The 23778-nt window shown below is 41.1% G+C and overlaps 1 protein-coding gene across 3 annotated transcripts in view; it reads right to left on the reverse strand.

The window, feature by feature from the left end:
* Nucleotides 1–525: 525 nt before the first annotated feature.
* Nucleotides 526–23778, reverse strand: part of lrch2 (leucine-rich repeats and calponin homology (CH) domain containing 2) — a 38724-nt gene continuing 15471 nt past the window's right edge. The window contains exons 11-21 of one of the 3 annotated variants that reach the window (XM_078266147.1): nt 23444–23548; nt 23105–23173; nt 21476–21538; nt 20103–20151; nt 19826–19966; nt 19292–19342; nt 19124–19187; nt 12453–12565; nt 3195–3332; nt 2975–3052; nt 526–2128 (exon numbers count right to left, since the gene is read on the reverse strand). In XM_078266147.1, the coding sequence (XP_078122273.1) occupies nt 2009–2128; nt 2975–3052; nt 3195–3332; nt 12453–12565; nt 19124–19187; nt 19292–19342; nt 19826–19966; nt 20103–20151; nt 21476–21538; nt 23105–23173; nt 23444–23548 (991 nt within the window). In that variant the 3' untranslated portion in view covers nt 526–2008. Of the gene's footprint in view, nt 2129–2974; nt 3053–3194; nt 3333–10711; nt 10993–12452; nt 12566–19123; nt 19188–19291; nt 19343–19825; nt 19967–20102; nt 20152–21475; nt 21539–23104; nt 23174–23443; nt 23549–23778 lie in introns of those variants that run through there. The other 2 variants (XM_078266148.1, XM_078266149.1) reach the window with 2 other exon arrangements.

Genomic DNA, 23778 nt, shown 5'->3' on the forward strand with positions numbered 1-23778 from the left:
TCACATGCAGCGGGGTTTGTGTTTCCTGTATCGTCTGTTTCAGAGCATCAGAGAGAAGCGCAGACATATCAGTGGCACCAGATTTTCGTCTGTATGCAAACGTCAATATGGAATGGATTAATCTGCGTTAATTTTTATAACGCGTTATTTTTTCTCAGATTAATTAATCAAAATTAACGCGTTATTTTGACAGCCCTACTTATAATTAATTCATAGTCAAAGTTTAAGTTGACTTCTGCTATTGACATGTATTGATATACAACTTTACTTAAATTTTGACTATAAATATCAAATAAATGAATGGCGCACGACAGCTGCCTAGACTAACATGCCAATCACCTGACAACAAATTAATATTGCCCTGCAGAAATGTTTAGTTAAGAATTCCTCTGCCGTTGTGAACATGATTAGTTCTTGCTAAAGGTTTGCCACATAATAAAGCTTCTTAGGCAGGTACCTCTTATGCTGTCAACACTGCTGTCAGCTCTACTGACAAATGGTGTGAACACATTTTTTTTTAACTCCCAAACAGAGTAATTCTCATGTAGAACCAATTTAAAATACAAGTGTGACTACTGTCACTACTGCTAATAATGCACAGAGAGGAACAGTATAGCTACACTTCCAGCAGCTTTTGAGTCATTTTCTAATTTCTCACCACAGAGTCATTCAGTTGACCATGAGCACACAGAAAATACAAGTGAGCTTGTAATCTAAATGTTCAACTGCCCCGCACCTGCACTGGTAGTCAGGGTAAGGACGCACAGAGCAAAAACATATAAATATAAAACAAATGAATAAATACATTAATAATTTAATTTCCCTGAAATAATTAATTGTATCAGAAACCACATACAGCAGGGTGGGCTGGCAGTAAGATGCCATGTGTGGAAGGTTTGCAGGAGTGACTGCCCCTTTCTGATCCAGAGGCCCTTCACTCAGACCCCTCCACTCACAAACACATACAGTATAAACGTGTTTCATCTGAGGTTATGCAAAGCAATAAAAATCCTAACTGCTTTGTATCTAACATGGCAAACCCATGCTCTGAACTCCACAGAAATGGCAAGTGATAATTGGCAATGACTGGAACGAAAGTATAAAAGATTTAGAAAAGTTGGAATACAGGATATCTTTCAAAAACAGAAACCTTGCATGTACAATGAAATAAAAAGGCTACAAAACAGGACCGTCGTGCTTTTGGCCACAGCCAAGCATGTTCTCACAGTGGTCAAATGTCATGCAGGTTTGTACTGAGAATTGTTTTTTTAAGTGTGGATTTGTACAGAAGTTCAAATATGTTGATTGCTCAAATACATAAACAGTACTTGAAGTATGACTTAGGTTTGACTGCTGAAAAGCTTAGAAACAGTAGGGACATGATGTAAAAAAAACACTAATAAATTCAAAAATGAATTTTCATGGGGAAAAAAATTACAGAAGATTAACTCAAGAGTATAAGAACCCCTTAAAGTCCAATTTGTGGCTATGAGACCAGTGTGCAGCTTAGGTCTCTTTAGTGAAAGAATAAGAATTGTGTCTTTCATCTCCTCACTGCCAATGTTCCCAACACCAGCATGGAAATATTGTCATACTGGCACTTGCAGGCTCAATAATCACTGAGCATGTTGAGACAGACAAACAGGTCTTTATATAGACCAATTGTCTTTCATGTCTCTCCTTAGCAAGTCTGAGCTGTGCAGCTCAGGAAACACACACATTGCTAGTCCACACACATACAGGATGACCCCAGTAACTAGGAACAGGATACAAGTGAAAATGTGATGGACAGGAAGTGGGGAGGCGGCTGACATCATATAAAGAGACAGAGGGATTTCTCCCTCCCGTCTCCTGTTTCAGTCAGGCAGAAGCAGACTCCCAAAGACCTACGAGCCACTGGGCCCTTGCCTGAATGGGCTCCCTGGCCCCTGGCGATGGGGTATGGGTTCAGGCTGGGGAGAGGGGTTGGCTGGATAACTGCAGGTTGGATGCAGCATTCAGGCCTGTGTCAAACAGCTGACAGTTGTGTTGGCTTTGAATCAGGCAGATCCAGCAGAGCCTGGACAGTCACACCCACCCTCACCAGACCGCGCTCTTCTAGGATGTGATGGGGCAGACACAGCTTGTCCTGAGTTAGCAGAGAGGCGTCTTTTGTTATTTACACTGAGCAAAAAAGACAGGTGTGGCTTACGTTGTTTCTCTCCTCCGTCATTATTTATAGGGTTGTTCAAATTCCCAAAAAAAAACATACTTACCTCTAATGGTATCTAACCCTGCCAATAGCTTAGGTTTTATGTGCTGAGGTTTTAAGATATTGATCTATACTATGATATCATCATAGATTATGTGGCTGTGTTATGTTTAATTAAAAAACATTTTTTTGGAAAACCTGTGACTTTCTCAAAGATCTTTGTAGCTTACTGAAGCACATTTATGAGATTTTCTTCACAGTAACAGCACACTGCTTAATTTTCTATAATACTGATTTGACATCATCACTTTGTCATAGATCAGTACACTCAAAACAAACAAAAAACATAATTTCTTTTAGACAGTTTTGTAGCAGTGGGTTTAAAATATTTGTGAGATTTGTGAAGCAAAACAAATGGCTGTACGGATTTGATTATTCATCATATATATATATATATATATAAAATATTATATTATATATTGTCCATTGCAGATTTGTCCAATATTATAGACATATATATACACACGTTGCTCAACTTCAACTGGTAATTTTCTAAATCTAAAAATTCAAGTCATGTCAAAACAATTTAGTTGCTAAAACAGGATTGGTGAAATTCAAGCACTAAATTTCATAAATATATATTTATATATAATCGTTTTCAAGTAACAATTTGAATACCGTACTTATATGTCAGGCAGATCTTGCCAAAGGAAATGATAATAAATGTTCTTTTTATTTCCATCGGCTATGAGATACATACACATAATATCATAATAGCCTTACCTGTGTGACACCCAGCTTTTTACAGGCATCCAAAAAGTTCTCCACATTCCTACGGCATTTAGCCATGCTAAGCTTTGGCTGGAAGACAGGATATCAATCATGTTAGAAATTAAAAGCAGTACACAAGGTTATTTATTCTCACTTCATTCTTCAGATCTCACCAACTGTTATTTGCGATTTGAAATAAAAAGAACCCTTTTAGGATTTTCAGTGTGCTTACCACTGCGGGAGACGGCACGTGGATGCTGGCGACAGACCGAGGACAAATGTGATTAGCTAAATGGCAAAGGACAACCCCATCCATCAGAGCAGCTCCAACATCGTCTGGGAGCAACACCTTCAATCTGGACTCAATGTTCTGGAAACACATTAACAATGACCTCATAACATCACAATATTTATACTTTATATATACACTGTATTCTGTATTATTTACATTGAGTTTAAGAACTTGTAGACTTGATGTGAGCACTTGTAGAATACTATGTGCGAACTTGTAGAACAAAAATCTGAACTTGTATAAAATATTCACACACGTGTTCTGAATTTAAAGTCACAGAAACAATTTTACAAATGTGTAGATTGATATTTCCATAAATACAATGACAGCTGCAAACTTGTAATGTAACATTTACTCATGGAGCCAATGAGAATTGAGTGAGTGAGTTGTTTTTTGCCGCTGTTGTTATTTCACATTTCAACCGAGTCTGCCATTTCCTTGGATTTGAGCTGACAAAACAAATGTGGTGGCACATTACTGGGGTGAAACAAGCAACCAACTAAAAGATGAGGATGATTCAAAGAAAAGTAAAAGAAGACATTTGAATACCATGTGGACAGTTGGCTACAACTGCAAGGTTCATGAGTGGCTGAATTACAAACACGAGTGTGTGAATATTTTCTATCTAGTGAAAATGTCAACATACAAGTTCAGATTTTTGTTCTACACATTCTCACATTTTGTACCATATTTACCTTCATACATTTAGTGTGTTTAGAGTGTTTCCAATACACCTGAGGAGTTGCTATTTTTGGTTCTGGTATTTATTACCTGACGTCTCTAAGACTGAGCCCAGCTGCAGATCATTAAAAGGTGTGCATGTCTGGAGTAAACCCAGATTTAGTTGTAATTCAACTTTTTGGTCACTACTTATTCTTTCATGTTTTGTTAAAAAACATATTCACTACTAAATCACATTAGTCGTTAATACTCAGCTTAAATATGCAGTGCACAGATCATATTAAGCAGAGATAACAAAGGATGTTAAGTTTCTGTATGGGAGGGGCGGGGTCATTTGAACTGTTTCAACTTTGAACTGCAAAGGCTCATGAGAAGAAAAAAAACATGTTCGGAACGGTCTCTGTCCTAGTTAAAGTGTGTTTTAATAATGTTCTGTTAATGTTTTGGGTGTGCATTTATGTCATCTGGGTTTTAGTTTTGTATGGTTGATTTAGTGTTCATGTTTTTCTACATTTATTGTTGCACCATGACCGAGACCTGGGGGGGGAGAGAGATGGGATCTAGGCAGTGAATAGAAATTTAAGGAGCTATACACAGATTGAAAACTAGAAACTCTTTTTGCTGAGTGAAACTTGTCATGTAGTACAATACATTAGGAAGTCTACATGGTATCTGTGTATGGTCCTTTCTGTGAATTTGGAGCAAATGTATTGAATACATTGTCCTTTGAACTAGGTTGTCATAAAGGAAAAACAATAATTATATATTTCTTGAGTATTAATGGCCTAAATAGCCTAACATTTGGTATTCATAATTTTAATTTGCATGTTTAAAGCTATAGTGCGTAGTTTCTGCCTCCCCCAAGAGGAATTCTAAGTAATAAGACACCCCCACCCCTCCTCCACGCAGCTGCTAGTAGAAAAGGAGGACACAGAGGATTAAAAAAACATGGACTCTTCAGAAGAGGTAATTATCTTCACTCGAAAGTCGCCGGACAACACATTCTTCTGAACATAGCCGAGTTTTGTTGAGCTGATAGTCTTAATTAGCTTTGTAGCTTGTCTACTGCATCGACATACCGATCTGTGTTAATACAACTTGACCTGTTAAGTTTCACCTTGTGTAAAAACTTAGACGGTTTAGGGCAAGGGATTTCCACGCAAACTTCTAGTAAAATCAACTAATTTACAGTGTAAATAAAGTGCAAGCGAGGTGTATTTTGCTGCTGAAAGTGGAATATTAGTTAAATAGAAGACATTTCTGGAACCTTTCGTGCACTCTTCCCACAAAAGGAAGGCTACACTATGTGAGGAAATATGAGTTGAATAGCCTGATATTGTCAGCTCAACAAAAAGACCAGTGACTGAAACCACATGGTCATGGGACATTTTTGGTAGTTCCTTTGACCAAAAAACTATGACCTACTTATTGACTTTTATTTGGCTGATAGCTCAGTTACATGACCTGAGTATGGAACTTTTGTCACGTGATAACAGGTGGTCATATGTAGGGGAAGATGGTAACTCTGATGGTCTTTTTTCAAAGATGTTGTCTGGATGGCCTCCTACTCTTTCTTCAGCTGTTATCGGACTCCTGGTCAGTAACCTTTGACCCCTTCACAGTCAATGCTGTGACCCATTTTGGTCTCTCTCTCTCTCTCTCTCTCTCTCTCCAAACTGGCTATAGTCTCTGTCCCTCTGCATGTGTCCAACATCTATTAGTATACATTTCCCTTCTTTCCTCCCATATTTTGCACCTCTAAATGGGATATTTATTTATTTAACTGAATTCAGCTGAATTTGTCTCAACATACTTCAGTGCCTAAAAGGTTCTTTATGATTGACTTCCCGAAGTAGCATAGTCATATACCAAAGGGGTGTCATCTATCACAGTAGGTGTCGCAAGATTAAATATCAGGATGCTATCTGTCACCAAAAGAAAGCATGTTTGTTCTTGTGCATGATGGTGTGTAGGCTCTGTCATTAGCCAAGTCCAGGTCCTGTAGCTACTTGGCCAGAGTCCAACACATGTTCTCTGTTTGTCATCATAATCCAGTCAATGAGGAGCAGGAATAGGATGTGAGACATGATGCGTTGTCACATCAGGTTGGCTTTGACAGTAGATCTTAGTTTCATAATGATTTTGTAAGGAATTCTATTGATGTTTATGATCTACTATGTGGTGTTTTTGTGCACACTATCAAACACTTTAATGCTTTCTCCATAATGTTGGACAAACAAAAGGGTTGTTCTGCTCCCAGCATTGCTTAATGGTCTTTTCTAAATGTGAAACTCTGGTCAGTGAATGGAATTTGACCTTCGTTGTAGTTTCCATTCAAAACACTTTCCTTGGAAGTAGTGTAATCTCTCACCAGCGATGACAATGATTTTATTGAGATAGAAAGTTCATTCAGTCAAGACTCAAGACTTGACTTCTCAGTGAAGGTCCAGGGGCAAGACCTTTAAGCTGACATGGACAAGAAGGCCTGGTCTAACTTTTTGTGAGAGAAGTCAGTGGCGGGTTTCCCAGGAAAGTGATGTCTCTTCTATTACGCCTGTGCATTCCTTTTCTTGCTGTTGTTTCTTCTCAGTTTTAAAGCTATAGTGCGTAGTTTCGGTCTCCCCCATGAGGAATTCTAAATAATGAGAACAAAACTGTCGGCACATCCACATGATACAAGCCTTCAATGACCGAGCACCCGCCTCACCCCTCCTCCACGCAGTTGCTAGTAACCAAGGAGGACACGGAGGATTAAAAAAACATGATGAACTCTTCAAAAAAGGTCATTATCTTCACTCGAGTTTCTGTGCGCGAAAGTTGCCGGACGACACCAGTTTCTGAACACAGCCATACTGAGAAATACACAAAGAGTTTTGTGGAGCTGATAGTCTTAATTAGCTTTGTAGCAACTCATTTGGCAATGGCTTGAATGTAACGGACGTCCGTTAATATCAAAAAGTTACGCACTAAAGCTTTAACTCAGCTCATAACTACAGTATAGGAAATTCCTACGAATCTGTAAATAATGTTAGCTTGCTTCAGGGATATCAGGTCATCTCAACCTGTGAAATGGCCTGAAGACATGAAGTCCAACATTTATTAACTCAGTGATCTCATACGTTGCAGCTTTCTCTGTCTAATTAACAAAGTGCACAAAAGCGTTCTTTGGTCTCTCCCAGCACATTACCTCATGTCTCTATCCTTGTTCTTCTAGACAATCTTGGTCACCTTAGGCTTTCCTTCTCCTATCTTATTTGGTTATCTTTTGATTTTAAGCCAAGGACACAATGCTCTTTTCACATAGTTTAGGTGTGCCTGACAGTTTCCAACTTGCTGCTTTTTTTTCTATACAGACATCTTGCTAACAAATACTCAGCTTCTCTCACCTCTCACCTGTTTTTGTTTGTCCAGTTTAGGATGTCAGCTTGCCATCACTTTTGTTTTTATGGTGTGACCCTTCTGAACTGACAGATACTTGTAATTTTACATAAGTTTAAACTTGAACCAACCAAGCTGTGGCTGCAGCAGATAGAATGTTTTCAAGCACTCTATTATATTAAAGTCTGCATGTGAAAATTATCCTGTGGAGTTTTGGACCTCTGTTGTTTGTCACACTATTCCACTGACTCATAGGTGGCAGTAATGTGCCAAGATGTGCAGCCATGTGCCAACAGAGACAGGGAAGAAGGCGAGCTAGTAAACATAGATAAGATGAAAACAGCAGGGCTTAATTTGAGCCGGAACACGCCCGAACATGTTCCAGCACCTCCGACATTGGATCCGGAACCTTTTTTTATTGGATCCGGCACCTCCTGTGTGAAAAAATCGAGGAAGGGATGAAGTGACCCTGCCCGGAGGAAGCCCGGGGGCCCCCGTCTGGAGCCAGGCCCAGATGGAGGGCTCGTCAGCGAGCGTCTGGTGGCCGGGTTTGCCACGAGCCCGGTCGGGCACAGCCCGAAAAAGCTACGTGGCGGACATCCCTCCATCCCATGGGTCCACCACCTGTGGGAGGAACCGCTGGGGTCGGGTGCGCTGCCACATGGGTGGCAGTGAAGGTCAGGGGGCCTCGACGGACCAGACCCGGGCAGCAGAGGCTGGCTCTGGGGGACGTGGAATGTCACCTCTCTGTGGGGAAGGAGCCGGAACTTGTGCGGGAGGTGGAGCGCTACCGGTTAGATCTGGTGGGGGCTTACCTCTACGCACAGTCTTGGTTCTGGAACCATACTCCTGGATAGGGGTTGGACTCTTTTCTTCTCCGGAGTTGCCCAGGGTGTGAGGCGCCGGGCGGGTGTGGGGATACTCACAAGCCCCCGGCTGAGCGCCGCTACGTTGGAGTTTAACCCGGTGGACGAGAGGGTCGCCTCCCTACGCCTGCGGGTTGTGGGGGAAAACTCTGACTGTTGTTTGTGCATATGCACCAAACAAGAGTTCAGAGTATTCGGCCTTCTTGGAGACCTTGAGTGGAGTCCTGCATGGGGCTCCAGTTGGGGACTCCATAGTTCTGCTGGGGGACTTCAACGCGCACGTGGGTAATGATGGAGACACATGGAGAGGCGTGATTGGGAGGAACGGCCTCCCTGATCTAAACCAGAGTGGTTGTTTGTTGTTGGACTTCTGTGCTAGTCATGGATTGTCTATAAATCGAACACCATGTTCGAACATAGGGATGCTCATAAGTGTACTTGGTACCAGAGCACCCTAGGCCAAAGGTCAATGATCGATTTTATAATCGTTTCATCTGATCTGAGGCCATATGTTTTGGACACTCGGGTGAAGAGAGGGGCTGAGCTGTCAACCGATCACCATCTGGTGGTGAGTTGGGTCAGGGGGTGGGGGGAAGACTCTGGACAGACCTGGTAAGCCCAAAGCGGGTAGTGCGGGGTAAATTGGGAACGTCTGGAGGAGGCCCTGTCCGACAGACTTTCAACTCACACCTCCGGCGGAGCTTTTCGTGCATCCCTGTGGAGGCTAGGGGGCATTGAACCCGAGTGGACAATGTTCAAAGTTTCCATTGCTGAAGCTGCGGTGAGGAGCTGTGGTCTTAGGGTCTTAGGTGCCTCAAGGGGCGGTAACCCACGAACACCGTGGTGGACACCGGTGGTCAGGGAAGCCGTCCCGACTGAAGAAGGAGTCTTTCCGGGATATGTTATCCCAGACGACTCCGGAGGCAGTTGCAAGGTACCGAAGGGCTCGAAGGGCTGCAGCCTCTGCCGTGAAAGAGGCAAAGCAGCGTGTGTGGGAGAAGTTCGGAGAAGACATGGAGAAGGACTTTCGGTCGGCACCAAGGTGCTTCTGGAAAACCGTTCGCCACCTCAGGAGGGGGAGCGGGGGAACCATCCAAGCTGTGTACAGTAAGGATGGGACGCTGTTGACCTCAACTGAGGAGGTAATAGAGGCGGTGGAAGGAGCACTTTGAGGAACTCCTAACCGACTATCACGCCCTCTATGGTAGAGGCAGAGCTGGAGGATGAGGGGGGATTGGCATCAATTTCCCTGGTGGAGGTTGCTGAGGTAGTTAAACAACTCCACAGTGGCAAAGCCCCAGGAATTGATGAGATCCGTCCAGAAATGCTTAAAGCTCTGGGTGTGGAGGGGTTGTCTTGGTTGACACGCCTCTTCAACATTGCGTGGAAGTCTGGGGACGGTGCCTAAGGAGTGGCAGACCGGGGTGGTGGTTCCCCTTTTAAAAAGGGGGGACCAGAGGGTGTGTGCCAATTACAGGGGTATCACACTTCTCAGCCTCCCGGTAAAGTCTACTCGAAGGTGCTGGAAAGGAGGGTTCGGTCGATAGTCGAATCTCAGGTTGAAGAGGAACAATGCGGATTCCGTCCTGGTCGTGGAACAACGGACCAGATCTTTACTCTTGCAAGGATCCTGGAGGGAGCCTGGGAGTATGCCCAACCAGTCTACATGTGTTTTGTGGATCTGGAGAAGGCGTATGACCGGGTGCCCCGGGAGATACTGTGGGAGGTGCTGCGGGAGTACGGGGTGAGGGGTCCCTTCTCAGGGCCATCCAATCTCTGTACGACCAAAGCGAGAGCTGTGTCCGGGTTCTCGGCAGTAAGTCGGACTCGTTTCAGGTGAGAGTTGGCCTCCGCCAGGGCTGCGCTTTGTCACCAATCCTGTTTGTAGTATTTATGGACAGGATATCGAGGCGTAGTCGGGGTGGAGAGGGGTTGCAGTTCGGTGGGCTGGGGATCTCATCGCTGCTTTTTGCAGATGATGTGGTCCTGATGGCATCATCGGCCTGTGACCTTCAGCACTCACTGGATCGGTTCGCAGCCGAGTGTGAAGCGGCTGGGATGAGGATCAGCACCTCTAAATCGGAGGCCATGGTTCTCAGCAGGAAACCGATGGAGTGCCTTCTCCAGGTAGGGAATGAGTCCTTACCCCAAGTGAAGGAGTTCAAGTACCTTGGGGTCTTGTTCGCGAGTGAGGGGACAATGGAGCGGGAGATTGGTCGGAGAATCGGCACAGCAGGTGCGGTATTACATTCAATTTATCGCACCGCTAGACGAAAAGAGAGCTGAGCCAGAAGGCAAAGCTCTCGATCTACCGGTCAGTTTTTGTTCCTACCCTCACCTATGGTCATGAAGGCTGGGTCATGACCGAAAGAACAAGATCCAGGGTACAAGCGGCCGAAAATGGGTTTCCTCAGGAGGGTAGCTGACGCCTCCCTTAGAGATAGGGTGAGAAGCTCAGTTATCCGTGAGGAGCTCGAGTAGAGCCGCTGCTCCTTTGCGCCGAAAGGAGCCAGTTGAGGTGGTTCGGGCATCTGGTAAGGATGCCCCCTGGGCGCCTCCCTAGGGAGGTGTTCCAGGCACGTCCAGCTGGGGAGGAGGCCTCGGGGGAGACCCAGGACTAGGTGGAGGGATTATATCTCTAACCTGGCCTGGGAACGCCTCGGGATCCCCCCAGTCGGAGCTGGTTAATGTGGCCCGGGAAAGGGAAGTTTGGGGGTCCCCTGCTGGAGCTGCTACCCCCGCGACCCGACCCCGGATAAGCGGATGAAGATGGATGGATGGATGGACCTCCTGTGTCAACATGAAAAATTCGCCTAAATGAAAAAAAATAAATTACTGTTTGTGTAGTGTTCAATGTTGTTATCTGTTCTTGTCTTTATTCCCCATTGAAGTTCCACAAAAATCTTGTGTTTGCATTTTCAATGCGTTTTGAGGTGAATTTTCAGGGTAAGACAGAGTGGGGAGACGGACGGAGGGAGGGGAGGCACTTCAACAGTCCGACTTTCAAACGAACAATAAAAGGTTGAAAGCATATCTCAGAGTGGATCTGAATTATTCTAACGGCGCGTCATATAGGTGATTGTTCCCTGACTCAACCTCTCGGCGGCTTATGGAGGTTGCAAAGAAGCCGCTACATATGTCATAGGACATACTGGACTCCTCAGAAGAGATACGTCTCTAAAGTCATTATCACTCCCTATTGCACGTTCTGTCAACCTGAACAAACTGGAACTTTCCTGCACATGGTCTGGGAGTGTGAACCGGTGCACGAGTTCTGGAATAAAACAACGTCAATAATATCTGATGTGATAGGATGTTGAATTCCTACTGACACGGTTGTTTTGTTACTTAATGATGACTCTAAACTATACCTGCTTGAGAGACGAAAGTTTGGCTAGCCGGCTCAACCGCAACCAAGAAAATGATAGCTCAACGCTGGCTTCCCCCACTCGCTTTGTATAAAACAGTGGTTGGCGTATTTTCTAGACATAGTTATGCTTGAGCTCTCTACAGCAAGGATTAACAAAGCCAAATCATCGACTATAGATCTATGGAAAAACGCAGCAGCACAAGTATCAGCCTAATGACCTCAGCGTCACAAGAATTAGAGGAGAGTGACTAGGCAAGGTGTGATTTCTGTTTTTGTTTTTGCTTATTTGTTTAGTTTTGTTTTCCTCGAGACCGCAGAGGGTAGGGGGGAAGGAGAGGGTTTTTGTTCTTGTTCAATTGTGTTTATCTGTTCTGTATGTTCAAAATATAAAAATAATAAAAAAATTTATCAAAAAAAAAGAAGCTAAGTTTGGTGCCTCAAACAACGTTGAAGGGAATTGAAGTGGTGACTCATCTGTTATGAAGAAGTACGGATAGGATTAAGCACATACTGTACTTATTGAATATAAGGTAGGTAAACTCGACACATTGGAATGTTAAATGCATGTTCACACAAAAACAAATTCTAAAGTAGGTTCCTATTTGACACTTTACAGAATCATTCTGTCATTCAACGGACTGTCTGTAAATGGTAAGCTCTTTTCAAAACATGATCTTTCTCTTTCTCCTTCTAAGCCTAATGATGCTTATTTCTGTTTATGCAAAGCAGTCCTACTATAGGGCTGATACAAAGTACAGTGTGACACAACTTCTTAGAAACAAAGACGTAACTTGAAGGTATAAACACTAGAAAAAAAAGCAGGATCTGGCAGGCTTTGGACGGTGAAGGACTCAATGTTTTGTGCAGAATACAAAGGCATAAACAATTTGTGAAACTTCTGACCTGCCGTAAGAGTCCTATCTGTTCAATTTCCTCTCTCAAGTGCTCCATCTTCCTCCTCATAGTGAAGCTGGGGTCTGTCGAGCTGTACTCCTGGCGGCTTCCTCTGGTGAAGGCTGAAATAATAGATGAATTGTTCTGAGTTCCAGATTACACACAGTGAGATGCAAAGAGGAAGCTAAAATCCGAGACAAAGCTACTAATGACTTTCCTAGCAGATCAACCGCCACCTGAGATCTAATACAAGTCAGTGTGAATACAGTTACACAGATTCTACTCCTGCTTTCCAGGAAAGTCTTTTCTCTTATTGGGCCTAAAACCAAAGCCCTACATCTGATGATGTCCAAGCAGGAAATCTGGATATTATCTGTCTCATCAGGAAAAAGGTGACACCGCTATGAAACTAAACTACATTGTATAGAAAACAAATATCTTTGCATCTTCACTTCCATGGTTTCTAGAAATTGTCGAAGTGTGATTCACACTTCTGGCATCACTTTTTATCTTTAGTTATCATACTACAACATAGTATGATCAAATACATATCCCTCAAAAAAGAAAATTTAAAAAGGTTCTTCTCTAAAGAAGTTTTGTTAGAATTGCATCCCACACAAATCCATGCACCCCATTGGTTCCTTTGTTTCTGGAAACGCAGCTTCTACAATATATGATATGAATGTTTTCCAAATATGTTCTTTTACATATGTGACACTATTGAAAGAGGGTAATGATAAGAGATGAATTTTCCTCTTATTTTAAAACAAATTCACTATTTCACTCTTACCTACTCAGGCAGTCATCTAATCGTCATCTTCCCAAACATGTTACAAACACAGGTCAATTTTCAGTCAGATAAAGGGGCTCTAACTCTTTTTCTTTTTTGGTTAAAATAACATATTCCTTACAGTTCTGAAGAGAAGCAAGAAAGAAAATGTTTTCAAGTACAGTACATAAGTACAAAATTGAGTGGGACGTTATACTCTACTACATTTAAGGGGGAAATACTGTACTTTTTAATCAAATACATGTATTTGACAGTTATAGTTACTAGTTACTTTATCAATTAAGATTGTACATACAAAGCATATGAAGAGTCCATAAAATATGATGTATTATTAAACCTACATTGTGTAATTTTTTGAGTTGATTCTTAGCAAAAACCCCTTTGTTCTTTCACAAATATGTACTCATTCACGTGTAATTACTTCCACCAACTAATCAAAGTATTCTCCTACATACATAGGAGCGACTCGCTCCAATGACGGCCGCCATGTAGCGCCTCCATCTTTAAAATACATTAGCCAAAGAGGGACATACTGTTGTGGTTGTGTATATTTCTGTTGCTGTTTCCTGTTTTGTATATTGATTGTTGTGATGGTGTATCATTCTGAGGATTGTTTGTGTTTCTTTTTGGATTGTGTAGTATTCTGCTGATGGTGTACGTTTCTGTTTATCCTGTTTTGATTGTCTTCTGAATAATTTATTTTTCTGTTTCCTGTTTATTTTGGTAGTCTGGTTTTCTGTCTCGTTTTACTTCCTGTGTTTTCCCGCCTGTCTTATTGTCCTGCCCCGCCCTGATGTGTTTCACCTGCTGTATCACCTGTCCCTTGTTTGCTCATTACCTCTTGTATTTAGCCTCTGTGTTCCCTTTGTCTTGTGTCAGATCATTTTGTGTTGGTTCCTGTCGTCCCGCCCTGTGTCAGTTTGAGTCAGTTTCTGTGCTTCCTGTATTTCCCCGGTTTTTCTACTTCCTTTGTTTTTTTGGATTCCCGGTTCTTTTTTTACTACACTCTGGAATTAGTTTTTTGCCTGCTGCAGCTCTCAGGACTCCCTTGGTTTATCAGTATCTTGTTTTTTTGGTCTAATAAATCCTCAACTCAAACTTTCTCCTGCCTGCCTGCCTGCTCTCTGCGATTGGGTCCTATTATTCCCTGCTACGTAACACATACCTCCGCATTTCGGCCCTCTTACACCTATTGGCACCATGATGAATGCAAGGTGGAGATTACTCGCCAGGGAAGCAAAAAAGAGAATTAAAACGACAACGCAACAGGCAAAGCAACCAGACCAAAGTTAATATTGGAGTGGCTAGAACAGCTGCGTGTAAACGATGGAGAGAGCTAATTTCGGGTTCGGCCACCGTAGGAGGAAGAGCTAGAAAGTAATATTCAGTTGGTTGTCATATACAATTTCACCGCTAGATGGAACTTAACGTCATGGATCCCTCTGCACCGAAAATAATAAAGTTTGGCTATAAGGATTACACATCTGACCAGGCAAAGAAGAAACGAACGGCAGTTTGCAAGGTCTGCAGTACAAAAAGTTCCGATGTCAACCACCACCACGTCGAATTTCATCAGACACTTCAAATCGGGAGAGATTCAGGTTCCAGTCCCCTTACTCAGCTGAACCATTATTTGGACTTTGAGATGGACAGAACTCCCTTCAGTGTTGGGCCATGAATAAGCACACCCTCCCCTCTTTGTTCAAGGTGGCGGTAAGAGCGTAAAAACTAGGCACACACATACATACATATTACACACACAACACAAACTGCACTCTTACTTCAGTACCCCACCTTAAAATATCTTGGCTTCAGCCTTGGGTTCAAATGAAGCACTTCCTCATCATTTATACAAGCTGCACTTTTATATTTTTTATTAGTGGAAGCTAACTGCACATACTATATACTCATTTAGCTAATCCCATTGATTTGAAGGTATCTTAAGTAGGGCTGTCAATCGATTAAAAAATGTAATCTAATTAATTACATACTCTGTGATTAATTAATCGCAATTAATCGCATACATAATTAACGGTGCCTGAACCGATACTTTAAGAAAGTAAAAAAAGAAAAAAAAAAAAAAAAGGGTACTAAACAACAGTTGGTGACATTAAAGAACGGCTTGTTTATTGCTAAGGCCATATGGTCAAAATTAAATGATTTAATAATAATGTATAACAATAACTTATTTCACTAGTAAATTGCTGTTGAAGGACAAAAACAACAACCAGATAGGAAAAGAACATTTACAATAACTTCAAATGCACCACAAGGCTGTAGTTTACCAGTTTCATTGAACGCACCGGCTGTGTTTTTTTTTTTTCTTCTCAACCAGCTGTGTTGTTTCTCCGACAGCAGCTACAGATTGTTAGATCCCGGTGTTGAATCCTCTACAGTAAAACACAGTCAAACTTTACACCGTTTAGCATTAGCTGTCAGCATTTTAACCGTGTTTAATCCAGCTACTAGCTAGTGGTAGGCTAACGTTAGCTGCTGTTGAGTATTGTGTTAACTAGCGTCACATGCAGCGGGGTTTGTGTTTCCTGTATCGTCTGTTTCAGAGCATCAGAGAGAAGCGCAGACATATCAGTGGCACCAGATTTTCGTCTGTATGCAAACGTCAATATGGAATGGATTAATCTGCGTTAATTTTTTTAACGCGTTATTTTTTCTCAGATTAATTAATCAAAATTAACGCGTTATTTTGACAGCCCTAATCTTAAGTAAAAGAGACTGTTTACTACTGATAAATGATAAATGCTTGAGTAAGTGATGATTTTTTTTCTCCTAAATGTAATTTTCAAACGATTTGCTATATATAATTTTTTTATTTTGACTTGAGCCTTTGGATTTATCAAGTCAAATGGTTTACACCCTTTTTAGTATTTATTTCTTGCTTGTTTGTATGTTTGTTTATTTATTTATGAAGGGACAATGTACATTAATTAACATGAGCACTTAAGTCTAACATGTAAATGGGCCAGATTAAGCCATGCTCATTTTCATCTCCAGTCCCCGGCAGGTTGATGACATTAAAAGTAAACATACAAGAGCACATAAACATATAAACACAAATAAAAGCAGTAAGCTCAGATCCATAAGCACATAAACACAGATAAAAGCACATAGGCAAAAACAAATAGTAAAACAAACTATCATCTCAGATTATGACAGTATATTAGATTGACCACTACTGTTTTATAGATTTGGAGAAAAACTTGAGAGATGTGAGACGTGTGTTGCTTAGGTCTGTGGGTATAGTGTTCTAGGTATGTGCTGCTCAATTGGAAAAGCTGACCGTCCAAAGGTTCTTTTTCTATGTGGTATTTTACAATCCCCTGGTTTTATGGTCTACACAAACACATAGTTTTCTGTCTGTAAGGTATGATTTTATCCTTTTTAGTACATTACCTGAAAAATGTAACTTTGATAATTTGGTAATTAGAACATGATGATTGATTGTATCAAATGCTTTCTTTTGATCAATGAAGACAGCCGCTACCATCCCTCCCTTGTCCAATTTAGCCTTAATATTTAACAAAACAACTAGCAGTTTTCCGTGGAATGATGTTTTCAAGAACCCAATTTGCATAGGATGCAATTCTTATTTATAGGACGCAATTATTAATTGCATAGGATGCAATTCTTTATTATCTTCAGAAATGTATTAAAAAGAAGTCATACACATGAGCATGGACTGTTGTCATGCTTGATGTGAATTACCTCACATACATGCAGAGGTGCAATCACACAATTCCACCACTAGTGTTGTAGCCAAGTCACCAAGTGTCGAGTCCGAGTCAAGTATCCAGTCCCCAGTGTTCAAGTCCAAGTCCAAGTCTGAGTCACCAAAGAAGAGTCAGAGTTGAGTCACCATTACCTAAGTTTGAGTCCGAGTCACAAATCAAGAGTCCAGAGAATAGCGACTTGAGTCTGACTCGAGTCCAGGACTCGAGTACTCCATAAAAGTCGTCCAAAACTTTCGATTCCAACTTCCGAGTCGTATTTCATGAATGCTCGAGTCAGATTTCATAAATCCTGGAGTCCAGGGTTTCCTGCAGCACTTTGCAGTTTAGGCGGCCCGCCTTGACAACATGCGCATTCCGCCTTAACTGAGTCTTAAAAAAAAATATATATATATATATATATATATATATATTAGGGCGGTCAAAATAATGTGTTAATTTTGATTAATTAATCTGAGAAAAAATAACAAGCTAAAAATATTAACGCAGATTAATCCATTCCATATTGACGTTTGCATACAGACGAAAATCTGGTGCCACTGATATGTCTGCGCTTCTCTCTGATGCTCTGAAACAGACGATACAGGAAACACAAACCCCGCTGCATGTGACGCTAGTTAACACAATACTCAACAGCAGCTAACGTTAGCCTACCACTAGCTAGTAGCTGGATTAAACACGGTTAAAATGCTGACAGCTAACGCTAAACGGTGTAAAGTTTGACTGTGTTTTACTGTAGAGGATTCAACACCGGGATGTAACAATCTGCAGCTGCCGTCGGAGAAACAACACAACTGGTTGAGAAGGAAAAAAAAAAAACACAGCCGGTGCGTTCAATGAAACTGGTAAACTACAGCCTCGTGGTGCATTTGAAGTTATTGTAAATGTTCTTTTCCTATCTGGTTGTTGTTTTTGTCCTTCAACAGCAATTTACTAGTGAAATAAGTTGTTATTGTTATACATTATTATTAAATCATTTAATTTTGACCATATGGCCTTAGCAATAAACAAGCCGTTCTTTAATGTCACCAACTGTTGTTTAGTACCCTTTTTTTTTCTTTTCTTTTTTTTACTTTCTTAAAAAGTATCGGTTCAGGCACCGTTAATTATGTATGCGATTAATTGCGATTAATTAATCACAGAGTATGTAATTAATTAGATTACATTTTTTAATCGATTGACAGCCCTAATATATATATGTATATATAACCGCAAGTCGCATCAACACAGTCTGTAGGAAACAAGGTAACGGCGAGTTGTAAAGATACCACCAATCACAACGGAAAGAGCATTTGCTGGCGGTGAGTGTAACTGTCATTTATTCACATTTAGAGGGATAAATCGCCATTTCATCGTCGCGTGTGCGTCGGAGTTTGTCAACAAATGTGCGGCAGCTGGGGCATGCCCGGGCAGAGACGGGTGAGTGGACTTACCGGAGCGTTGGCATACGGCAGGCAGAGAACATTTATATATGTTTCTCTGTCCTATTCTTCACATCAGTGAGGCTTTCTTCTCTTGTTTCAACGAAGTGAATACATGACGAAGTGACTGGAAATATACATCACCTCTCGCGCGTGGATTCTCAACGTCCCGGCTGTTGCCCGGTCTTTGAGACACAGCTGTTGTCTGTTTTTTTTAATCACTACACGCGGTTCACAATACAGGGTTAGTTAGCGTAGTTACACACAGTGAAATTACGTGTCCTGTTTTTATTTCATGCATACTATCTGCTGGAGTGTGTGAAGCTATGGGCTGAGCTCTGTTATCTCAGCGCAGTTTGTTTTGGAGAAGAGTTGTCACGGAGGATAATGGGAGCAATGCCAGTAAAATTGTTATAGCACTTTTTTTGAAAATAGTTTAATGAGCTTAAAATTGCACATTGCAACTGTTGAAAAGCTGGTTATTTATTAATTATTTATTATTATTTACATGTAATATTTAGTGTAGTGTGTAGTACAGAGTCTACACTACAGAGATGTACAATACTGTACTGCCCAACACACATTAAAAAGACCCTGTGGCGGGCTATTTTTGAGTTCCAAGATTATTACTGTTGTAAAAAGTGAAAACACTGACCCAAAAATGTAACAGTCATACAACAAGCACTTGTGTATTACCCATAGACTCTATACAACTGGAGTTACCTGATCTCGGCTTTAGTCCAAACACTGTCAGAGTGGTGCTGAAATCTACATTGCGCAAGCCCTCCTGTAGGCATAACATTAATGAAAATCAAAATAAGGCACTTAAAAATGTTTTGAAAAGATAAGAAATTTTGATTTTTATCCACACACAATGGTTCTTACACCCACCTCACAGTCGTCATTCCCACTGGAGTTTTTCCTAGCACTCTGACACTTGTTCTGTCATGTAAGGAAAAACACATTATTTTTATAATATGACATGTTTCACTTAATTTATATCCACCCTCTCCAGTTGGACAGGTATTATAGAAAAACATGGGGGGGGGACTTTTGTTGTGGACATCATATTGACGTACATACTGTGGGTGAGATGATAATGATAAAAAATGACTATCGTCATACAGTCCTTCACTATGTTATCTTTAATCAACGTAACGTTATCATCACACTTTCTTGATAAAACCTGGAACTTTCTTAAGGACATTTATGAGACATCCCTTGAAGCAGTAACAGCACACGTTTTCACAATACTTTTTAAAGGCTCAGTTCACCCAAATCACACATAAAAACATATTACAACTAATTACCTAAGGGGAAAAAGGTATCCTCATGCAAATAGTGTGGTTTGTTCTGCAGAAGATACATTTTATTAATCATAAATTAGACAGCTGCGGCTTTGGGGAGACGTGTGCGAGATCATACCTTGAGATAATCTTTTCTCAGGTACTTGTTCCTTCTGCGTTCTTCATTCTGATTGAGAACAGGTGGGACTTGGGGCCACATTGGCTCTGAATCTGACTGGTCTGTCTTCAGGCTGCCATCAAAGGAGCAGGAGGAAGAAGTCTGTAAAAGCAGACAGATACAATTCAAATCATTCTCTGCATCATCCAGAGGAATGGGAGACCATAAACAAAGTAACTTATGGACACAGGACATTTTTACTCGTGGTATGTTTGCTTTGAAGTCAAAGAGTTTGTACCTGTCCACTCAGCACTGATGCTCCACTGCTTCCTTCATCCAGAGAAGCACTAGAATAAAGACATGAGTAACATCAGATGTCTATATCTGTTGTTTTGGGTTTTTTTAAGCATTTTTATTACAGTGCAGATAGACTGGAAAGGGGGGGGGGGGGAGACAGGGGATGACACGCAGCAAAGGGCTGCTGCCAAGGACTCAGCCTACATGGGGCACATGCTCTATCGGGTCAGCTTGAGATCTCTTTGTAAGAGTGGTTCCTGCATGAGGCTCAGTGTCATGTCTAATTAGCATGAACACTTTACCAGTTAAACACTACAAAACTGCGCTGTGATTAACCTGAACATGTAAACCATTTATACCATTTAGGTCATTTATCAAGCAGAAATGCAGACACTTGCATGGTTTCCGCTAGCCTAGAAATCTAGACGCACCCTAGCTGCAGCAAATTTAATTTGCCAATCACATCGTGTATAGAGTCGGTGGGCGGGCTTATGGCTGCTGCTGCTGGCGAACAGCAGTCTTCTGGAAGACTTGGGACTTAAGGTTTTCTTTGAGAAAAGAACAAAGAACGGCACTGAAATCATTCTTAAAAAAGAAAGATGTGTTTGGAGTTTTGCCAACCGGATACGGCAAAAGTTTAATCTATCAACTAGCTTCGCTACCTTCTTCGTTGCTCTGCCTGGTTGTAGCGCTATCCTATTACGTGCGGAGGGAATTTGAAAGACAACCGTTTATCCCGCCCCTCGGATTGAGCTCTGTCAATGGTGAGCTCCCAGACCCAACATCCTGATGTGGGTCTGGCTTGTCAGGTTAGGTTTCTGCACCTAGAATGTAAGAATGTGTTGTTATCTCTGTTTTAACATCTTTGTGTTTTGAACTACTGGATGGATTAAAAACTTTTTACCACATGCCCTCTACAATAAGGGTGGGTATCACCAGAGGCCCCAGCGATACCATATTATCACGATACTTATGTCACGATACGCTATTATTGCGACCACTGCAATATGTTTATTATTTTAAACATATTCTGCGAAATATTTTGCAGTTTATTACCTTACCCAACTTATTACAAATGATGTCCCCAAAGGAAAACTTTGTCAACATCTGTTTTCTCTAAAAAAATAAATAACAACAACAATATCAACTGCACTATCTAGTGGACTGAAAAAGCATTAGATTTTATTATTCAAGTACCAAAAACTTTAATTCTCATGTGCAATATATATAGACCTAATAAAAATTATTTGGTGTCCGTGTATCGATACAGTGTTGCAAAAATCGCAATTTCTTCCCTGACTCCTACTCTACAAGGGCTCCACTGTAAATGTGTGCTTCTAGTCAGCATGAGTGAATATGTGGTACAGTACATACCTGCGAGTATGTGGGGGTGGGGGCCTTGGCTTGCTGCCTGAGCTTCCGGAGTGACTTAGGAATCTGCAGACGGAAACAGATGCAGAACAAGAACAACAACTGTGACAACAGCGATAACTCATGTTACGTGATTCATGTGGATTACGTCAATCATAATGATATAATCATAAATGTAATGTTTACAAACAGTAGGGCTGTTTGCTCAAATTCAATGGAAATTTCACCAGTTGAGCAACAAAAGGCAATTACAGTAATTTGCACAATGAGTGGGATAGTGTCTATTCATTGGCTAGTCTTCAATTTAGCAACAGCCAGGGGTGATTTTGGCAAAGTCCTGCAAGATCAGGTTTCAGTTTGGTATCAGTTGAAACTGCACATCCAGCCAACCACATTAAGCTAGCATGTTGGGAAGTGGTCGTAACATGCCTTCAAAGTTGGCAAAACTGTTTAAAACCTAAATGTGCATGAATATTTTTAAACTCTTAAGGTCCATTAAACTCTTACAGATAGCTCAGTTGGTAGAGCGGGCGCCCATATATAGAGGTTAACTCCTCGACGCAGCTGGCCCAGGTTTGACTCCGACCTGCGGCCCTTTGCTGCATGTCATTCCCCCTCTTTCTCCCCTTTCATGTCTTCAGCTGTCCTGTCAAATAAAGGCCTAAAATACCCAAAAATAATCTTTAAAAAAAAAAGAAGATATCTAAATAAGTCATTTACAGCCATGTCTGACACATGGCAGCTAGCTATAGCCTAGGTAAGTTAGGTTCAGGGTTCTGCATGAAGTGAAAATAATAATGATTGGAATAGTGAAAATATGTTCATATTATTATCACCTTTTCCCTTCCCTGTCTCTGTATACTGTGGTAGCCTACCTACAAGTTTGGCATGTCTTGGCTTGTCTTGGCATTGTAGAAATTTGATGTGACTAAATTCTGACCTAAGAGCCCAATTATATAGGATTATATGGCCTCATAGTAACCATTTTCAATGTGTTTCGAAAGCCTTATTTTTATTTGAACTTTACTGTATAAAATAATCTATTGTGAGCTAAGGAGTTCTGCCCTAAATCACACCATAGTGAAACTAAACCCAGAATCTAGGGTGAGTTGAGCCAATGTTACTGTAAAACAATCTTTATTTATTCAGCCCAAATACATCTTTATATCTTTATTTACTATTAATGTATTGTTTATATCTCATGATAATTAAAAAAAAATGTCTCCATTTATTCCCTATTTGCATAATACCATTTAATTTGTAATACATCCTCACCTTTATAGTAATGGCCCTGTGGCTCAGCATTAAAGTAAGTTTTGATGGTCCAAAATGATGTTAAAATGCACAGTTAGCACAGTATAAAAACATAAAAAAAAAAAAAAAAAAAATTAAAACTAAAGCTGTGATCCTAGAATCACCCCTGGCAACAGCACTGATTTACAATGTTCAAAGTATGCATAAACCAGCTCACAGGAAATATAAGATTCTTGTAAGAGGAAAACATGTCTATACATTCAAGCATTGAAACAGCTTGGATTTCCTTATACTGTGTCATGTGATTGTACTGACCAGTGGTTAACCAACGCAGCAAAACAAATAATCTGTAAATGATGATAAAGAAAGTCCATCTACCTGTGAGCCCGGCCAGTCACTCTCCTTCGGTGAATAAGACTCTCCGCTCTGCAAATTAAGGACCGTCGTCTAGAAGCCGCACATCAATGTGCAGCAGCAGAGTTGAGGGAGAAAGAAAGAGTGGGCAGAGAGTGAAGTCAAGCTGTTAAGAAAACATGGTGATGATGGAGTCATATTTGGGAATGTAAGGCAGCAGCAGCACACATCAGTATACATGTTACATGATGATAAGTCAGGAGAAAGCAAAAGAATACAGAGGTGGCTTTTAGCAGTGCGGCAAATGGAGATCTAAACTAATGGCAGTACAGAGTGCTTCAGTATGTACAGAACCACACACACCTATTCTGCTGCTCCTGCTGCAAAAGCTGAACAGCAATCTTCCTCAGATCCAGCACTTCCTTCAGCTCATCATCTTCTTCCTCAACTAGCTGCTCCTTATCAGAACTGTGAAAGGTTCAAGAACAAAGTGACTACACTTTGTACACAGCTTAGCATTTTGACACACACATGTAAACATCTGGCAACAACATATTAACAGTAAGGTCTGCAAAAAGAAGAGGGCACCAGAACAACAAATTCAAAAAGCCTCTATATAGCTGTCAAAACACTGAAGCCTCATTGACATAACTATGTGTATATAAACAAAATTATGTAATCTAAACTCATCTTTTTGA

Source organism: Sander vitreus, chromosome 13 (genome assembly GCF_031162955.1).
Source record: "Sander vitreus isolate 19-12246 chromosome 13, sanVit1, whole genome shotgun sequence".
In the NCBI taxonomy this organism is placed as follows: domain Eukaryota; kingdom Metazoa; phylum Chordata; class Actinopteri; order Perciformes; family Percidae; genus Sander; species Sander vitreus.